Source organism: Hylobates moloch, unplaced genomic scaffold, assembly GCF_009828535.3.
Source record: "Hylobates moloch isolate HMO894 unplaced genomic scaffold, HMol_V3 SCAFFOLD_10, whole genome shotgun sequence".
NCBI lineage: Eukaryota > Metazoa > Chordata > Mammalia > Primates > Hylobatidae > Hylobates > Hylobates moloch.
Genome location: NW_026652285.1, coordinates 86,342 through 106,786, shown reverse-complemented (window position 1 = coordinate 106,786; position 20,445 = coordinate 86,342). Strand labels below are relative to the sequence as shown.

At 56.0% G+C, this 20,445-nt stretch overlaps 1 protein-coding gene across 14 annotated transcripts in view; it reads right to left on the bottom strand.

The window, feature by feature from the left end:
* The window catches only part of CACNA1G (calcium voltage-gated channel subunit alpha1 G), a 65,488-nt gene that overhangs the window by 44,260 nt on the left and 783 nt on the right, over window positions 1-20,445 (bottom strand). For 10 of the 14 annotated variants that reach the window (XM_032162759.2, XM_032162772.2, XM_032162758.3 and 7 more), the window contains exons 2-9: window positions 13,596-13,707; window positions 13,283-13,416; window positions 12,778-12,875; window positions 10,568-10,727; window positions 9,752-10,052; window positions 9,493-9,585; window positions 6,292-7,075; window positions 4,068-4,444 (exon numbers count right to left, since the gene is read on the bottom strand). In XM_032162759.2, coding sequence (XP_032018650.1) covers window positions 4,068-4,444; window positions 6,292-7,075; window positions 9,493-9,585; window positions 9,752-10,052; window positions 10,568-10,727; window positions 12,778-12,875; window positions 13,283-13,416; window positions 13,596-13,707 — 2,059 coding nt within the window. Of the gene's footprint in view, window positions 1-4,067; window positions 4,445-6,291; window positions 7,076-9,492; window positions 9,586-9,751; window positions 10,053-10,567; window positions 10,728-12,777; window positions 12,876-13,282; window positions 13,417-13,595; window positions 13,708-20,445 lie in introns of those variants that run through there. The other 4 variants (XM_058445390.1, XM_058445388.1, XM_058445389.1 and 1 more) reach the window with 2 other exon arrangements.

The following is a 20,445-nucleotide window of genomic DNA, read 5'->3' as shown; positions in this document are numbered from 1 at the left end:
TCCTGGAGAGGTCTGGCCCCAGTGCAGACCCGGGCAGGATACAGAAGAGAAGGCAACTTCTTTTCTGAGCTCCGACAGTCTGCTGGATATGGTCAGGATGGCTCGCAGACACCTTGTATGCAACATGTCCCCCAGCCCACATCTGCTCAAGCCACATTGCTCCCACCCCAGGTAGAAACCTGGGAGTCATCCTTGCTGCCTCCTCTCAACCCACGTTTCCAACTGATTGAGTCCTGCAGATCCAGCTACCAGCCAGCTCTCCCCAACCCTCTGCTCTCCATTTCCAGGGATGAAGATGTAGTATGAACTGCCTGGACCACTGCTGGAGCCCTCATACTGTCCCCTACCCTCCACCTTCACTGGCTATGTCCTACTCTTCCTTCAAACTCAGCCCAGAGGTCACCTCCTACACGGAGCCCTCCCTGAATTCCTTCTCTGGTCTGGGTTAAGGGCTCCTCCTCCACGCATCCCTCTCTGAGCATGTGCCACATCAAGTAAATACGACTGTTCACTTGTTGTGACCTCTTTAAAAGAAGGACGGTGCCTTGGGCCCAGTGGTGTGCTGGAGCTGTTTCTCACTGGCTGGGAGAACCAATTGTCCACGTCTCTTCCCAACCCCACATTCGGTGGAATCGTGTTGGTAGCTTAAAACCAGCTATAGTGGGAGCATTTACACCATGGAAATTGGCAAATGCTACAGATCAGGACTTTATTATTTTAGAAGGGCTGGTTGTTAAACATTTACCAGCACATCACTGCTTAGGCCCAACTCCAATGCAAAAGGATGAACTGGAAAAAGCTTCTGGGCTCCATGCACTGCCCTGAGCGGATGGGGCACACACGTAGGCTGGCCCCATATTAGATCACACTTCGACATCAAGTCATTGTCTTGCTCTCTCCTCAGTCTCCTGGGTTCTTGCTCTCCTCACCAGCCCTCTGGGCAAACCCAATCCTGCCAGTTCTCCTCCAGCTGGTGCTTAAGGGGTGCAGGAAGCAGGAGACAGAGGACACCATGGGGCCAGCTCTGGGCGGGGTGGGGTATGACATATAGGTGCTTCCTCAGTCAGGAGGATGGTGGGGTAGCGCAGGTTGGGGGGACAGGACAAGCGAATGATGAATCAGCCAGGGGATGGTGGGAGAGGACAGGACCTGGGGAGGGCAGCGGTGCCGGCCAGGAGGGAGGGCAGGGACTCCTCCTCTGGTGAAGCACCAGCAACACCCTTTCCAGTGCCTCCCCCCACCGAGTCCGATCGATTCAGGGATCAATGGACACAATTGCCTCATCGGGGGCACCTCAGGGAAGCCATGATCCTCCTCCACGCTGCGGCACCTCACGCAGCCAGCTCCAGGGGAGTCTCTGTCTCCCCATCCCGCCCCGTCTCTGCCCTCATTTGCATCTGGGACTCGGTCTCTGTCTTCAGCTCCCTCTCTGTGTCTCTGTCTCCCCTTGCATCTCTGTGGCTCCATTTGTCTCTGTCTGTCTCCGCTGTGGCTCATCTCTCCCTCCATATCCTTTCTCCCCTGCCTGAACTTCTCTCTTCCTGCCCTCCTCCCCCATCTCCATCTTGCCCTCCGTGCCTCTGTCTTGCCCCCATCAGTCTCCTCTCTATCTCCCTCTGCGTCCCCATTCCCCCATGTGTCTCTGTCTCCCTCTCTGTGCCCACTCTGTGTCTGTCTCAGCCCCCCACATCTCCTTGCTGCCTTCCCTGGCAACCCCCCACCCCCAGCCTGCTCAGGCTCCAGGGCCCAGATGGCGGGACGTTCACGCCGCAGTGCCTGCAAGCACAGGGTCATGGCAGCTTCTGGGACTTCTTACTCTCCGCACCCCTGAGCCCGCTGGGCAGCTGTCAGTCATCTGCCCAGCCTGCTGGGGACTCCCACTCACCGCCACGGGGCCCTCAGCACCAGGTATGGGGACAAAACCCTTCCTGGAGCAGACACTGCTGCCACTGAGTGAGGCCTCCCTGCTGCTGAGGACTTAGTGGGAGCCCTGGGCTGTCTTCGTCCTTCCTCAGGAGCCTGAGCAAGGATATGGTGCAGGCACCCCTGACTGATGGCTGCTGCGCTCTCTCCAAAGGGGCGTCCTTCTTGACATCTAACTGAAAGCCCTCTTGCCAGGCTTCATCTGCCCTGGGTCTGTGTGACTCAGCTTCTTCCCAGTGCAATCAAAACCTCCGCCAACAGCATCGGCTGGGCAGGGACTGCTGGCTGCACCCCCCAGGGGTAGGGAGGGGGCACTGGGGAGGTGCCCTCTGGGGGAGGGGCACCTGACCATGGCCAGAACAGGAGTGAGGGAAAGGAAGCTGAGGTTCAGGGAGCCTGAGTAATGGGAGGTTAGGGGCTGTCACCACCTGGGTCCTAGAAGCAGAAAATGCTGCCCACCCCCCACTGCCACCAATCTGGCAGAGTGGAGCACCTCTCCCTGGGAGGCTGGCAGAGTTGGCACGTGCACACACACCCACACCCACGCAGCCCAGACACAACATGCCCACCGTGGTGGCATGTGCGCCCACCCGCTGGCACTGCAGCCAGGGTCCCACTCTCTCTCCACCTCATGGCTGCTTGGAGGGGGCCCTGTGGAGGCTAGAGGAAGGGACGCCAATGTGTGATGGTGATGGGGAGGGGTGCACCTGGCCAGGTCAAGCAGTCTTGGGTAAAAGCTGGGTGCTCGAAGTATTGCAGGTGCAGAGGTCAGTGGGGTGGGGGGGGGGCTTCGAATCCCCCGGAAAAGTGAACATCTCACTGTCTGCTGCAGACCCGGCTTGACCTGTGCCCCTCAGCCTCAACCCAGACCTCCCAGCATGCCTGTACCACCTTTTTGAGATGCCCCTTCCACAGAGTGCTGTGCTGGGTAGGAGCCACTGCACACCTCTGGCCCCCTCCGCCTCTGCTCCTGACTGGGAGGGTGCGGAGGTGGGCAGGTGCATGGCCTTCGTTCCAAACCAGGGAAAGTTGGGTTCTGATGGCCCAGTGCCTCTCTGCTGCCCCGGGGAGGCCAGAACACCCAGGAGAGCAGAGCCTGGGCAGATCATGAACTGCAGCACCTGCTTGCTAGCCTCTCTCCTTTTCCAAGAATCAGCCACGGGGGCGACCTGGAAGGCCAGACTGGGGGGAGGGGGAGCGACTTCTGGAAAGAACCCTGTGAAAGAGGGAGCCAAACCCAATTGTGAGGACCCATGGTGCCTGCTTGGACCCCCAACAAGTGGGCAGCTTCAGCTCATGGTGGGGGATCAGTGGGGTCCCCCAGGCTACCCTTTCTGTCTCTGCATAGCTCTGAGGGTTAGAAAAGCCTCCTCCCCCTCAGCCCAGATCCTATTGCTTGCAGCCATCAGCCCCACAAAACAAGCCTGCTTCCTCTTCCCCATGACAGCCCTTCAAATATTTGAAGACAGCTTGCCTGTCCCTGCTGAGCCCTCTCTCCTCCTCACTAAACATCCCGGTTCTTAGAATGATTCCTCAAACGCGACGGCTTCAAGTCCCCTTGCCATGCTGGGCACTCTCATCCACCCTGACCTGCCCTGGTTCACAGCACGGCTCCCAGACAGGAGGCCAGGAAAGATTGCCTGACCCCAACAGGCCTTCATTCCACCCAGGCGCAAGCACCAACCCTCCCCTCTGCACCCCTGTTTACATGGCCCCTCCTGCCTCCAATCAGTCACACCCGGACTTAGTGGGTCAGATGGATGCCACAGGACCTCCAACACCCCCCCTCCACACTACATCTTCTCCAAAGACCCAAACAGCTCCCAGTGACACGCCTCTCCCCACGTGCTGACGCTCACCACTTGTTCACATCCTTCAAAGCCAGCCTCCTCTGAGCAGCCTTCCTGGGTAGAACATACCCTATGGCCTACCCGGGGCAACCTCCATACTCAGAGACTGTAAGCATTCCCTCTAGAGAATCTCCACGCATTGCTCCATCACCCACCTCCCCTCCTACCTGCCAGGCGGGCTAGCAGCATGGAGAGGAAGCTGAGCACAGGAGGAGGGGTGCAGAGGGAGGTAGAAGGCCCCAGCCCCACGCGAAAAGCAGCTGGCAGGAGCCCTGCCTCTGCCCACACCCCTACCTGCTCGTGGTATTCGATGCCCATGCTGAGTGTGTTGACCAGGATGGCGATCATGATTCCCCGGCCAAAATACTTGCTGTCCACAATCTTTCGGAAGGTGTCACAGATTAGCCTCCAGAAGGCCAGCACAGAGCTGGGCTCTGCATCTGGGCCCAGGCTCCGTTGCCGCTGGCTGTGGGGGTCCCGGAGGTCTCTGTGCTGGGCATCCTGTGTGAACTCATAAACCGCCTCGCTGTCTGAGTCAGGCATTTCACGGTCGGCGAGCTCCACCTCCCCTGCCCCAGCCCGGGCACAGTAGGGGCAGCTGTCTGGACCACAGGCTCCACTGTCCGCTTTCAAGCAAGGGCTGGAGATCTTGCAAGAGCTTTGGCAGGTGCCTGGAACAGGAGAGTAGAGGTGAGAGGCTCCAGAGTCTCGTACCTGGGGCTACCCCGCCTTCTGAGTATGTGTAAAATGAGTCAGGGAGTCTGGGGTTGTTACAGTGATGGGGTGCTAGGCACTTAGCGGGCCAGGGGTGCTGAATGTCCGGCAAAGTGGGCAGTCTTGACCCACAAGATGCCCTAATGTCAATAGCACTTCATTGGCAGTCACTGCTGAGTGTCCTGGGGCTCAGAGAGGTGGCCTGGATGTCCTCTGAGGTCCCGGACAGCTCCTATATCCTAGGCGCCTTCAGCAAGGAGCCTTGCTCCCCTTCCCCTTCCCAGAAGCCAGGCCTGCATCAACACTGCTCTGAGCAGCACTTTGCATGGGATCCTTAAGACACACCCACACACGTGCACTTGCACACACACCCACACCAGACACGTGCTCCAGATGCACACACCTGTGTATACACGTATACTATTTGCACACCACCATATGGGCACACATATATGCACATACCAACACATGTGTGCACAAACACATTCACACATGGCACATATGCCAGACATATGCACACATGCACACACACCGAGGAAAGAGCTTCATATCGCACATGCACTTGCACACATCAAGCACATGTGCACACATATGCATATGAACACCAGACACGTGCATGCACACATGCACACACACACACTGGACCCCTTCACGGACATAGACACATACACGCATACTAGATGCACTCGTGCGCGCACACTCAGGGACCTAGCCCAAGACATCAACGTCCCTTTAAATCCAGCTTTGATCATAGAATATGAGAACCTCAGAGAGTAACAGGTAAAGCATGGATGTGGAGGGTCCCCGCTCAGGGCCTGGCCCCAAGTGGGCTCTCAGCGACATTTCCCCCGTGACTGCATCTGCACACAGGAGGGAGTCAGTAAGCACCCACTGACAGTAATTATGGGCCCAGTCTTGCCTTTTACACAGGAGGAAATAAAAACGTGGGTGCATGTGACTGGCCCACGTCCCGTGGCAGGGTAGTGGAGGAGCTGGCATAGAAACCTTTCGCTCTGGGTTCTGTGATAGCACCTTCTGGTCCCAGCCCACATTCCCACGTAACATCCCCACGAATATCCCGCTGCTCCCCACGTGCCACATCCTTCCTGAAACACAGGCCGTGGGCTGCAGCTACAGTGAACCTGTCTGCTGGGGAGAGCCCGAAGTCCCTATGTGTCTCACTGCCCCCACGACACTGGGAGTTTCACCCATCAGACAAGCAGCTCCCTGAACTGAGTCTCCCTGTGTGGAGACAATGAGACTCAGGTTTAGCCAGTAGGGCATGAAGCTAGGCACAGTCACACACCATTTCCTCTCTGAGCCTCACAACAAGGAGTCCTGAGTGTGGGCCCCAAGTTCGCCCCTCACCAATAGCGAAGCCGTGGGCAAGTCATGCAAGCCCCTCAAGCCTCCTGGTTCTCATCCACACAATGGGGATGCTAAGAAAGCCCATCACCTAATGGGTAGAGAGGATCCAACGGGATTTTGCCTGCAAAGCATGTGACAGGCACACAGCCATTGCTGTGTGCAACAGTTGCTAGACATTATTGCAAACAGCATGAAGCAGGTGCTTATTACATGATAGTTACTGCTATTACAATGTAGGAATTATGAGTTCCACTTTAGCAGATGAGAAAATTCGAGCTCACAGCAGGGATGTGACTGGTTGAAGGTGCCTAAGCCATGAGAGGCAGCATGAGAACATGAACCCCGGTCCCTCTGACTCCAGACCGCCTAGTCCCCTCTGGGACACCACCCAGTCCCCAGACAAGGGCACCCACGTGCCTCCACCCAGAGTTCTCACCTGTACTCTGTGTCTCCAGCAGCTTGTGCATGGAGCTGTAGGGCCCGGGTGGGATGTTGAGGCTGGTGAGGGTTGGGGGCCCAGAGCTGGCAGCCACCTCTACTAGTGCCTTCTCCTTCAGCGTCTCCGGTGGAGGGCTGGTGTGCACTGTGGGATACACCTTCCCGCTGCCCACAGTCCTGCCGGATGCCTCAGATGGGGACCTGGGAGGGGGTGCCTGGCAGCGGACTGGCTCTAAGTGGCAGTCGGCATGGTAGAAGCTGTGCACAGACTCTGCGCCACCTGGGGGGCCCCCGGAGAGGGCAGGCGTCGAGGGTGGTGGCAGCATGAGCCGGCGGGACCCATTGGCATCCCTGTCCTGGATCTCCGGGCTGGCCCGGGGGGCCCTGAGCGTCCCATTGCCCAGGTGGTAGTGGTGGTGATGGTGGTGGTGGTGGTGCACCAGGTGGTGGACGGATAGGCGGCGGTGGGAGCGAGAGCAGCTGCTGCTGGGCTGGGTCTCCTGGCCCCCGAGAGGTGCTGGGCTGCTGAGCAGCCCGGCCCGCACACCTGCTGCCCGAGAGACCTGAGCCAACCTGCGGGCTGCCTTACGAAGGATGTACACCAGGTACTTGAGCAGCTCCTCATAGCAGCTGCCGGGCTCAGAGAAGCTAGCCAGGGTGCTGGCATTGGACAGGAACCGTACACGCTGCTCCCGCATCAGCTGGCTTTCCCGCTGCTTTGTCTCTGAGAACTGTGTGGCAATCACCACCAGGCACAGGTTGATCATGAAGAAGGAGCCCACCTGTAGGGGTGGGGACAGGAAGAGGAGACGTCCTGAAGAAAAGTGAATCACAATGCCAGCCACCACATACAGAGGAATTCCAATGAGCCAGCCGCCACGCTCAGTTATTTTCCAAGCATTATCTCATTTTATTTTTAAGACAGCCTCAGGAGGTGATGCTATTGTAATCTCCATCAGACAGGTAAGGAAACTGAGGTCTACAGAGGTCGAAGCATTTGCCCAAGATCACTCAGCTAATTCAGAGCTGGAACCAAGCTCTATGAAATTCCAAGATGTTGCTATTGAACATGGTGTTATCCTGCAATCTCTCAAATTCCCTGTCCCTAAACACGCACACCTGCAGAGACGCAGCACCCCTTCTGCAATTTCCATTAGGAGTAGAGAATGCTGTAGAAATGAATGCAATATTAGGGACATGGGGTTTTCAAATTATATTGAGCCTTGAAATCTTGACGAAAACATTTACAAGACTCCTGCTTCTAGCTCCAATTCTAGCTGTGTGACTTTGGGCAAGAGACCCTTAGCCACGGGACCTCATATCCTCAACTGAAAACAGGGACCATTGGCCTCGTCTGTCCCCGTTTTCCCTGTGCCCCCCTCCCTCAGATGGGGGAGGGGCTGAACCCTTGACCCTACAGACTAGTCAGGCTGCCACCTGACTTGCTCACACTCCCCCAGTCCCCATCTCCATGCCTCAGTTTCCCCAGAACTCTGGAACAGCCATTGCTTGGACAACAATCCCAAGTGAAGGAAATGAATATTTATGGTGACAAAGCAGATTTTTTTTTTCTAGATCGTGTCCTAGTAATTATGATAATTAGCTTCACTAGTGTGATTCCAGAGAGCTGTTAGGAAAGATTTTTCAGGGGGTGTGTGGGAGGGTGGAAACTAGGCCCCTTATCTCCCTGTCTGCTTCCTTCCCCCTCTCCCAAGCCCAGGAGGGAAAGGGAGTGGGGGTGGGGGGGCCACATGGTGAGAAGACCCCACTTCCCTGAAGCACTGGCCTCACCCCTTGAGGTGGTGGCCAGGGATGGGAACAGGCCTCCAGCCAGGCTTCGCCCCAAGCCTGCCCACTCTTCCGCACCAGGGGAAGTTACACAGGCAGGAGGAGGTGGCCTTGGGGACTTGCTCTTTCTCAGGGCCTACCCTCTGTCTCTCACTCACAAGGAGCTGCCTTATTTTGTCTTCATCTCTCTCTGGAGCTAGTCCTAGGTCCTGAGTAGATCTTAATCTTTCTTAATCTCTTTCTCTCAATGTCTGTCCCTCTGTCTGGTTCTGTCGTTCGCCTCTTGGTGACATGGAAGAAAGGCTGAATGTGGAGTCGTTAGCCTGGGACTGAATTCTCAACCCCAGCCGCTTACTTTCTGTGTGATCTTGGCCCAGTGACCCACCCTCTGCGGCGCCGAGTTCTCATTTAAGAGCTGGGGACCACAATCCCTGCCCTGGCACCTCACGGGGGACGGCGAGGATTAAACAGGCAGCAGATGTTACAGCATACGTCAGCAGTGATGCCCCACTCTTGGAGATTAATACACAGCATAGGCAAAGTGCCTGGTAGGGTCAGATAAATGAGGAAATGTCAGTTTCCTCATCTGTAAAATGGAGAGGATCACGGTGAGGATTAAATGCACCAGCAACATTGAAAGTGCTTAGATCGGGGGTGGCACATAGTAAGTGCTCAATAAATATTAGCTCAAAGTGGTGGCGATGAAGTTATTAACTATGAATGGTAGTGATTAAAACTATTAAATATTGCTGCTTTTGCCTCCGTCTTCTGCCTTCTTAAAGTCTGGCAATTTCTGAACTGGCAGGAATAAGAGATCAGGCAGCATTTAACACCAACTGATCACTGATCAGAATTTTGGGTAGAATAATTCTTTATTTGCAAGCATTTCAGGATGTTTAGCTTCTCTCCCCTCCCCCTGTAACAAATTGCCAATTGCACTCCCCTTGTCCTTACAAAAAACAGAACTCTGTAAACATGCTAAAAAACCACTGAATTCATTCAAAGGGATGAATTGAATGATATGTGAGTTATGTCTTAATAAAGCTATTAAAAAAATCAAAACCAGAATCACCCCTTCCCATTTCCAAATGCCCTCTGGGAGAGGTGGTATCATCTCAGGTTAAGAACCATTCATTTTTCCCGTGAAGAAACAGAGGCCCACAGCAGAGCTGGAGGCCTCATGGAGAATGACTTGCCCAAGGTCCCGATAGCAGTTAAGTCCCGCCTTGACCTTGGAGTTCCTCCTGACTCTGCATCTGGTGTCCCTCCTACTGTATGACGGATGCCCTCTCTACAGGACTTGTCCTGAGAGCTGAAAACTTCAGACAGAGCAAACTATCCCCTCTCTGGACTGCCCCCACAGGTGTCCCCAGGATTGCCCATCCCCACGGGGATCTGAGGAGTCACTCACGATGATGAGGAGGATGAAGTAGATGAAATTGTAGAAGGAATGAGCATCCATCACAAAGTACATGATGTCGACCCAGCCCTCCAGCGTGATGACCTGGGGGGTGCAGAGGGGCAGGCTGACTATGGGCCCACCAAATCCTCCTCCAGTCTCCTCCAGAGGCCTTGACCCCCACCCCAACCCTGAGAGAGACCACTCTGATCCTGGGCTGTGTCCTGGGGCTGGTGTTCTGGGGAATCTCCCGGGGCCCAGGCTGCCCCACCTGGAAGATGGCGATCCAGGCATAGCCAATGTTGTCAAAGTTGATGGCGCCCTTGAAGGGGTTGTGCTCCCCTGCTGAGCAGTTGGTGTAGTACTGGTTCCAGTTGACACAGGTGGTGTTGCTGGAGCTGTTGTAGGCCTCATAGTCCAGACCGCAAGGTGGGCCACCGCCCCCCTCCCCGCGCAGCGTGGGCACGCTTCTGCAGGACCGCATGCCGTTCTCGCGTGGCTGGGAGCAGATGAAGGGGCTCTCATCCTCGTTCTCTGTCTGGTAATAGCGCTCCAGGTCCACGCTCAGGGGGCTGCAGGATGGGAAGGGGAACAGGGGTGAGGCTGGGGAGGGGGCTCTCCAGGAAGAGGGCCCAGGAAGCGAGAGATGGCATGAGTGCTCAAGGCACATAGGGTGAGCAGGGCAGAACCAAGAATGGGGAAGGGACTGGGCAGGGCAGGGATTTGTGGGCACCAGGAGCATGAGGCCTGAGCGGGGAAACTCCAGACTCAGGATGTTGGAAGGTCACACCCTGGAATAGTGGTTTTCAAATTTCGCTGCACATTAGGATCACTGGAGGGTTTTAAAAATCCCTACATCCAAGCTGAGCCCCAGAGCAATGAAATCAGAATCTCTGGAGGTGGCACCCAGGCACCAGTACTTTTTAAAACTCCCCAGGTGGTTCCAATGGGTAGCCGAGTTTGAGAACCAGATATGTCTCAGATGTTAGAACAGATATGTCAGTAGCAACCGGAAGTGAGGAACTGGGGGGGGTGCCCAGCCCCATAACCACTCCCAGGTCCTCCCTGGACCCTGTCCACCACTCACAGGCTGAAATTCTCAGGTAGGAAGCATCGGTTCCGAAGCAGCCCTGCCCACAGCTGGACGCCGACGATACCGAAGATGAAGAAGACGAAGAAGCAGAGCAGCAGGACGTTGCCCAGCATGGGCAGCGTGTCCAGCAGCAACGTGACGAGGATGCGCATGCCTGTGGGGGCAGAAGCCACGCTGGGGACACCAGGCTGGCCGGGCTAGGCTGACTGCCACGGCCCGGCAGCACTCCCGGAGGGGCCCCACCAGGGACTCTGAGGCTGAGACGGCCCGGCTCAAGCTGGAGGGGAGACCAACAGACACCTCTGACTCCCCAGATAGCCTCTGCAGCCCCTTGCCCCGACCCACTTCCCCTTGTGGCTTGCCCATAGTAACCTGCACAGTACCACCAACAGTGAGCTAGGGAAACTGCGGCCCCTCCTAACCCTCCCAACATCATCACATGTGGATAATATCACTCCCAGTTTACAGATGAGAAGTCTGAGGCTCGGAGAAATGACTTGACTCAGCCCGTATCACACAGCTGATAAGTGTAGGTGCCAGAACTCGAACCCAGGCTTTGGCTTCCGAATCCCTCTCCAACACACACCCACACCCGCACACACTCACATGCACACTCCCTACCTACTTCCTTCTCTCAACAGGCACACTCACTTGACCTTTCTAAGTTATCACCACCAGAGTCATTAGGGAAACTGAGGCAGCGAACTCCAGGAGGAATGACAGCAGGCAGGAATCTCATTTTGAGAGCCAGCTCCTAGGCAGGGGCCAAGATGCCCTGTGCTTCGCTATGGCTCTGAGCCCTGCTGCCCTGAAACTATTCCCTGCTTGGTCCAGATCCCCAAATCAGGACCTGAAGAGATACAATACTATCTTCTCAGAAGTCCATCAATTTACAACCCCCCTCCTCAAAAGCCCTGTTAGGGTTACTTCCCTCTCTCCATACTCCAGGTCTAGAACCCAACCGGCCCAAATGGTCTGAACCAGCCCCCAGTCCGCCAAGCCCTCGACAAGCAGACAGATCTCTAATGGCTGGCTTCACCCCCAAAGTGCCATCTATGGCCCCCTGCCCCCTCCAGGGCAAAAGCTGCTAAGCAGCAGCTAATTAACCCTCTTGGTGACTGCAGCACCCAGCCCCGCCCCTGCCAGCCCAGTCTTCTCACTCAGTCTCCCTCCCCCTCCTCCTACCCCATCCCCCTTCAGCTTCTCTGTGCTCCAAATGAGATCAATTCCTCAGGGTTTGCATTAAGGGAATTAGACCGGTGGTTAGACAGAGGCCTATAAATCTGCCAGCCATCACCTGGGGCGGGAGAGGAGGCAAGGCATGCCCCTCTTCTGGAGCTCCTGTTAACACCAACACACCCCGAGCCCCAGAGGACACATTCAACAGCTCTGCCCTCCCAGGGGCAGCAGCAACATCACACACACACACACACACACACACACACACAGAGCGCAGGGGGCTGCTGCTACATGAGGTACACAAACAAGCACTGAGCCCCAGAAACACGCATTCCCCGCCAACCACCCCACTCCTAGGACCACAGCAGGGACCATCTGCAGCTTGTGTAGGTTGGGGAGTTGCAAAGGGGGCCTGAGCAAAGGGAGGGGGCAGGATGTAGGGGGAACTAGAGCTGCCAAAGCCTCGCTGGCTCCAGAAACCAATGCAGTTTAATTTAGATAATGGGCCCGGCAGTCACTGCAATGGGTTGGAAGGGGGCAGGAAGGAGGAAGGGGACAGAGGTGGAGGGTGAGACATGGAGTGGCCTTGTCTTGAGAGAAGTCACGTTCAGCGTGGCCAGCGTGTCTCACCAGCAAGAACCAGATTGCATGAGAGGCCGTTCTGGCTAGAAAAGGCCATTAGCACCTTGTGTCCACTCCTTGCCTGTCAGCCTCTCCGGTCCCCACACCCCTATCCTCCTGGGGGGGGAGTGGTCACCTAGCTGAAGGGAGAGGGTCATCTGAGATGTTTCTGAGACTCTGACCTAAAGCCAGGCTAAAATGAGGTGGGGTTTTCCCAGGTAACTCCCATAGTGCCACAGTCAGGAGTTCCATTTTGTTCCAGAAACCCCAGCTCCCCGCTGAGCCCTTCTCTGACGGGGACTGTGAGGGGTCAGGTGAGGACACAGTGGTAGAGGTGGGGTCTGAGATTTCCACATTTCCTCCTGGGGCTCTCTTCAGGGGCTGAGGGCTGAGGGGTCACTCACTGGGCACCCGGTTAATGGCCCTGAGCGGTCGCAGCACACGGACTGTCCTGACAGCTGAGAAGCTGACGTTCTGCAGGTCCAGCGAGTACTCCAACATCCTGCAGGGAGGGGCCCAAAGGGAGGCCCTTTGAGTCTGAGGCCACGGTGGGGTCAAAAGAGGTCAATGAGGAATCCTGCTTTAGGGACAGCGGGACGACCTCTGACTCCTTCTTCTCCTTCACCAAGGGACCCTGAAGATCCGGCTCTCTGTCTGGGGGGCAAGGCTACCCCGAGACAAGGACAGATTGCCCATCAGAGAAGGGAGCAGAATTAGGTAGAGGGCCTTGGAATTTAGAATATAGGCTACAGTGCTAGAGGCAAGGCAGCCTCAGACCCTCAGGAGATAGCCAGGGAGAAAGTGGTGCTGTAACTGGGCTGGAGCCGAGAGGTCACAGGCCCAGAACCCTGGCCCTGGGGAAGGGACCGATCTGATCCATTGCTCTCCCACCCCAGCCCAGGCCCTCACCCTGCGATGACGATGAAAAAGTCAAGCCGGTTCCAAGTGTCTCCCAGGTAACACTTTTTCCCAAAGATGCCCAAGGCCACCATCTTCACCACCATCTCCACGGCAAAGAAGGCAAAGATGAAGTCATCAAAGGCCTGATGTGGGGACAAGAGGTGGCTGAAACTGAGACGTGGGTGAGGGAATACCCTCTAGTCCCACCCTAGCCCCCACCAGTTGGGTCAGGGCCTCTTGCAGAGGAGTAGGGGGTATTTAGATTAGGAGGGGCCAACCCCCCAACACACACACACACACACACGCACACACACACACTCACCTGCAGGATCCGGCAGCGCTGGGAGTCGCAGGCGATGTCCTCGCATGGCCGGAACATGCCCAGGGTCACGCAGTTGAGAAGGATGACCAACATGCTGATGCGCTCAAACCAGGTACTGGCAGTCAAGGAAACAGCTGGCCAAGGCTGGAGCTGAGGCTGGCCCCCCACCCCACCCTAACACCTCCTCCTCGTTTACCTCCTGGCTCCATCTGAGGCGAAGCAGGTGTGGTGCCAGGGCCCTGACATACACGTCAGACCAGCCCCCAGCCCCAGACTCCCCATTAGAGAAGGGGAGTCCCACCTTGGTCATCTCACCTCTCTGGACCCAGCTTCCTCATCTGTAAAGGAAGACAAGCCACAAATACCCTGACTATTTGCACAAGCCATTTGGGGAATAAATCGATCGTGCCTGTGGCAATGCCAGACACCATGAGTTTGCTGCAGAATCTGAATCCTATTCTCCCTACCTCACAGGGTAGATGTGAGAAGCAAATGAGATACTGTATGTGAATGTGTTATACAAACCTAAAGTCGGATTATGCCTGCCTTACAGTTTACCAAGCACTTTCACACAATGCCACAGTTGATGCTCACAACAGCCCTGTGAAATATCTGGGGTAGATCATTTTCTTCCCCAGAACTCGAGGAAGTTGAGGCCAAGGAATGCCGAAGTCATGTGCTGAAGGTCACCCGAGAAGCCAGGATGAGACGGTGGTTTCCAAGCTCCTGATCTATGATAGTTTCCTCTGCACACCATAGCCGCTTAGGCGGGCAGAACCGCCTGTCATGACCGCCCTGGCACTAGGTGGAAGGCAGACGTCCACAGCCGCAGTCCTCCCTGCTACAGCACCAGAGCCCGGGGCTCCCTCTTCCACCACCAGCCTCCCAACCTCTCAACACCCTCAAATGACCACTAGGCATATTCACACATTTAAATATTGAGGACCCATTATGTGTCAGGCACCATGCTGGGCATAGCTCCCAAGCCGTGCAGAGTGGACAATGTCTACCCCCTCCCCCTAGAGGCCATTGCCGCCATCACACCTGCTTGTGGCTTCCAGCCCAGACCAGCCAAAACAGCAAGCGGGAGAGAGGGGTTCTTTCTAAACCCTGGGTCTTTCCATACAGTGGATTCTATGGAGTGACTCATTTCCAGCCCATCAGCAGGAGAATGTACAAAACGGCCTTCAGACCTTAGAAGGTTCCAGGCACTGGACTCCCAGTTAAATGACCAAGTATCCTATTTTCTTTAAGGAAAATATGAGAAGGGTGGGGAAGAGTAAAGAGGCTAGAAAAGATCAGAGAGCAGGAGATCGGGGAAAGGAGACCAGAGACCCCCTGGGGAATGGGGATGGGGAGGTATTGTGGCAGCTCCTGGCATGACCCACCAAGCCAGACTCTGTAGGGCCCAGAGCAGGTGGAATCTTGCTTCTGGAATGAGAAGACTTTGGCCAGGCATGAAGAGGCCAGCGTGAATGTTCAGGAACCTATGGACCTTCCTCCCAGCTGGTCCCAGCCATAGCCCATCTCTGTTCTGACTCCCAAGCCACATGCCCTCCCCCACAGCCCATGACTCCCTCAAACCCCTGACAGCCCTCCCCCTTCTCTTCTCCACCCCCCAGGCCCTTCTCCCCTAGACTCACATGCTTGCTCGCCACCTGTCCGTGGCACCCCGAGAGTCCTAATGCACTGCAGTTTCCCCAACCCCCACCCCCTTACAAGAATAAGAGGGTTTAAAAAAAAAGTTCTAGGTTTTTGGGGGTAAGCAGATGACAGGGAGGAAATAAAAAGTGCTCTGTTTCCATGGAATTGTTTTTCTGAGTAGAGCCGGAGTACAGTGGATCTCTCCCCAGAATGGGAGTCAGCCAGGGGTCACCCTGGAAAAAGGGGGACAGGAAGGGAGCCATCATTTGGAAAGGGAAAGACACAGTTACCCTTAAGAACTGGTCTGCTTTCCCCATGCAGGTCCCCTCCTCTCCTCTGCAGGGAAAGGGGGGTCTGGAAGGAGCCCATGTGAGCGAATGTCTCTGTGTGGAGGGAGTAGATCTCTGAGGAAGAGGGGCTCCCAGGACATCTGCTTGGACCCCTCTAATGGCAGAGTTCCACCAAGTTAGTCATCTGTGCACTTGTCGACCTCCCCTGCTGAGCTGGGGCTCCTGACAGGCAGGGGCACTCTAATACGTCTTTAGATCCCCTACGGAGCTTGCTGTAGTGCCTGGCACGGAGCAGATGATCAATACCTGGGAAGACTGAATGAATGAACGAACGAATCAACAAATCAATCAGTCTCCCTGCCTAGAAGCCAGATGTGTGTCCCCATTCAGGTTTTCCTGCCTTGTTTCCCTTGATAGAGGTGAACTGCTTATAACTGGGGGAAGGTACAGAAGTGACCCCACAGAGGAGCTGCCCCTCTTTCTGTCCCCACCTTACCCAGGCTCAGACTGGATGCCTCTTACAGGCAAAGTCTGCCCTCAAATAACCTCATGCACAGCTCTTGACCATGTCAGCCCCTTCTTAAGGGTCCCTTGGCAATTCAGCCTACTTCCAAGTAACATCCTGCCCACCCTCTACAGCTCTCCTTCCACGCCAGGTAAGCATAAACAGACAGGGAAGAGACCAAGGCACACGACAATTTGGGACAATCTGAATAGAGGAATAATTAATGGGGGGGGTCTTTCACTCTTCTCAGAGTAGGGCTCATTTCCTTGGGAACATGGCAGTATGTCACTGTGTGATGTTCTTCTGTTGCCATAACGACAGGAGGATGTGTCACCAGGTGGTGTGGATTTGTTGTCATGGTAATTAAAGAGACCCCTCTCACATGATCTCCCCTTACTGAGGCTGTTGTCTTGTCCTTATGCAGGGGAGGAGAATCAGGGAGACCCACAGGTTATCAGGTTGGGGGAAAACCATGTGACAGATCCCCATGGTAACCAAGGGAACGGGGGACACTGGTTGCCATAGTGACTATGAGAGACCTGTGCAGTCACATGTCTACTGTTGCTATGGTGACTGTCCGGGCTGGAGTGGATCCCAAAGAGGGGGTAGGAGAGGGGAGGATCTTTCTTCTCCCCACAACCCACCATCAAAAGCAAAGAAAAAGGAAACGGCAGAGAGAGGAACCCCACTTCCATCCCTCCTCCTTTCCTCCCTCCTGGGAGAGAGAATTAGAGCATGTTATCTCCACAAATGAGTCCTCTGTGTGGGGCTTTATCTAGATAGAGCCCTTGCTTAGCCTGGCAGCCGCAAGGGTGAGGAAAGTAGGGAGAGGAGGGGGGTGGCTGGGACACCTCTAGGGGCACAGGGGATTTGGGCATGAGCTGAGAAGGGAAGCAGGCCCTCCAGCTGCCCCATTCCCACCTAGGAGCCTGGAAATGTGAGATTAAGGAACGTTGAGGAGAAAATGGGCCTGGACCCAGGAGTCCTGGCCTTCTAGTAAATGAGGAGGTGGGGGTGGGGGTAGGTCCTTGCCTCACCCATCCCACAGAGAGGCTCCTGGTGTCTATCGAATTCGGCAACCCCTAGGGTAACAGGGGATGTAGGGGCTCCGCCCTGCTCCAAAGCTTAAAGGGGGATTCCCCCAGCAGAACCCCCCCCCCACTCCTACAAGCCTATTTCCCTGTGGTTCCCCCTCACCACGCTTCAGTGCATGGGTGTAGGGGGAGAGAGGCTTCCAGCTGAATTGAAAACTGAAGCTCACAGAAAGGCAGCCGGCTCCACCCAGAGACAGAGACATGAGACACAGAGACACAAGAGAGACGGCCTGCTGGAATCTTTGGAAGGGGAAATAGGCCAGAAATCTGATTCAAACGTCTGTGACTCTGTGTGTGTGTGTGCGCGTGTGTGCGTGTGTGCGCGCGCGTGCGCATGTCTGCGTGTGAGCAGTTGTGTCTGTCGCCATCCTGGCTGAGGCAGGCAGGGCGGGGTGAGTGCTGGGTGGGAGCAGGCGAGGGTGAGGGGGGGCTGTGTGGTGGGGGTAATCCCAGGAATGGCTCCAACTGGCACTACGGGTGATGGGGAGTCCCCCAGCAAAGTGGTGGAGCAGAGCGGGTGGGAAGGAGTGTGTGTGTGACCCGGAAGGAAAGTGGGCCTGGGGCAGAAAGCATGCCAAGGGGTGATCTGGCCCCCCTCAATCCCATTCAATTCTCCAGCCCCAGCCCTTCTCCCCAGAATCTCCTCTGGCGAGCTTAGGGTTTGGAAATTAAATTGGAGGAGGGAATTGATGAAGAGACAGGAAGAACACTCCCCCCACCATTTCCTCTGAGGACAGAAATGGAGAATTCTCCCTAGGTAAGAGAAATAGGCAGACTTGGGGCACTGGGACAGTGTGGCAAGGAAGGCTCCAGAAACTCCTGTGCCCCCACCTCTCTAGAGGGACACACTCAGACACACAGAGTGACGCACAGTCACTCACTCACACTCACTTCTGGAAGCCATTAGGGCTCCTGCCGTTCAGGCCTCCCCCTCTCTCCTCCCCCCACTCCTGGCAGGCTCCCCTCTCCCCCTCTGGCCCCCCTCCCACTCCCCCTCTCTCGGCATCCCAAATGCCAGCCTGTGATTTCCAAATGAGAAAAAGCTGTGCTGGGCTCTGAGCTTGGAGAAACTCCTACACAAACTTCCAGATGTGACACAACAGCCAGAGAGGGAATGCGGAGGAACTCCTCCCCGAGAGGGGAGTGCGCTCCCTCACACTTGCAGGAACACATATTGGAAAGGCCAGCATGCTCCCCTTCGATCTGAGGCAGGGGTGACTGTCTGCCAGTACCCCTGCTCTCCACACCAAAGCTTGCACTTCTGTGCCTTTTGCTGTCCTCCCTTGCAACAGACACACACACACACACACACACACACACACACACACACACACACACTCTTCCTACCTGGGTCTAGATCTCTCTAGGAAACCTGGTCTCTTAAAAAGGAGAGGCCAAGAAGTAGAATGTGCCAAGAAAAGCCTAACTAGCTTCAGTTAGTTGGGGGGTGGAGGGGAGTGTCCTTATGTCCCTCTGGCTCAGAGGTGCAGAGGGACCCTCCTGAAGCCTTCGGGGAGTCACAGACACCACAAAGAGAAAGAAGGAGGCCCAGGAGGCAGTTCAGAGCCCCTCTGGCAGCAAAAATACAGGTGTCTGTTGGTACTTGGGTAGGATGGCAGTGGTGAGGGGCACAGCTTAGGCAGTCCCCTGCCAAAAAATTGTTCTCAACCTATCCTCAGCCAACCCAGGCTTCTCCAGACCTAGTAATGCTGATGCCCCACACCTGACTACCACTCCCCCGGGGGAAGCTGCTCCCCAACTCCCAAGGTGAGTGCTGTCCTCCCACGTCTCCTCCCCCATGCCAGGCCTCAACACTTGCCCCCGTCCAGACCCCTCAATGAAGGAGTCTGCCTCCAGACCCTCCACTAGCACCTGGAGATAGGGCAGGCGAGAAGAGATGCTAGCCTAGAGGTCTGTTTTCAGGGAGAGGGGAGAGAAGAGCTCTCTCTACCTCCCCTGGGACCCTTGAGAAGGAGGACATAGAGGTTGATGCTTTTTCCCATTCGTGGAAAGGGTAAATGGTTAGGGGCAGAGAGGAGAGTTGCTCAGAACCCATCCTTTCCAGCCATATCAGTTCTCCATCTCCACCCCTGCCTTGGAGAAAGGGGCCTGGGGATGGGGGCTCAAACCTCAAGATTGTGCCTATTCAGCAGGAACACAGACCTCTGAGGCCTGCACCTCTCTTTCTGCAGCTCAGAAAGAAAGGAAGAAGGGGCAGTGGATGAGGAGAGGGTGTGATGAGGGGAGCTTCCCAAAGACCCACAAGGTGTAGAGGATGGGGGCGGGGGGGCCACAAGCTCATCCCTGCTTTGCGCACTAGAGGCAGCAGAGCTGCAGAGAGTGAGGGCGGCACCAACTTTCAGCCCCCCCTTCCCCAAAGCAGAGTCCCTGCTAAGCTCACAGGGGCTACAAGGGAGACCTGGGGTCTCCCACCCTGGGTCTATAAGAACCTCTGAGCTGGAAGGAAGGAGCCCAGAGAAGCTGTACAGACCTGGGACGGCAGCAACACCTCCCCTCCACCTTTCCTTCCCCTGGTGGCAGGACGCACTGGGGAGCTTGGGGCCAGGCGTCTGTCAAGTGGCGCTTTGAGCTAGGATCTGACCTGGCTGGGGTCTCCCCTACCACTCCAGCCTGGGCAGACAGGCGGCAGTGCTAAATCCATCTCCCTGGAATGTGGGGCTTGCATTCCCCAAACCTATCTGTGGAGTCTACACTGGGGTGGTGGACCTGAGTCCTCCTTAGTGAACACACTCACAGTATTACTGTCCCCCCAATACTTTCGCAGGCCTGCAGTCCCCCATACCTGGTCTGCAGGAGCACTCTTTATTTGTGAAAGGGGAGGAGTAACCTGGACCAGCATAACCCCATCCCCCACTTGCTAAAAAAGCTCTTGACACAGTCTTTCCCTCCACAAGAAAAATCCAGCACAAAACTCCCCAGCCCAATCTTAAGCACCCTGCATCGAATGGAGATCGGGTAGGAGGCACCCGCGGCACTGGGCTCTAGCGGAAAGGGGCTCCACTCCCAGCTCCGGGGGCAGACAGCTCCCCTCCACCACATCTTGTTCTCATTCTGCGCCCCTGACATCAGCCACCGCCGGAATCTCCTTGTTGTGCCTCCAACCCGCGAGGTGGGGGGTGAGGTGGGCCAGGACCTGGTCCCCGCCCCCCAACATCTCCCTCTGGGTCAGTAAAAATCTCAGCCTCAAGGACCAGGTGGGGGGGATCAGACCCTAGAATCCGCCCCAAACTTTGGGGCGGGGGAAGGAGGGAAACCCAGGAGATTGCGGTCCCCCCTCCTCCGTCCCCGCAGCTTCC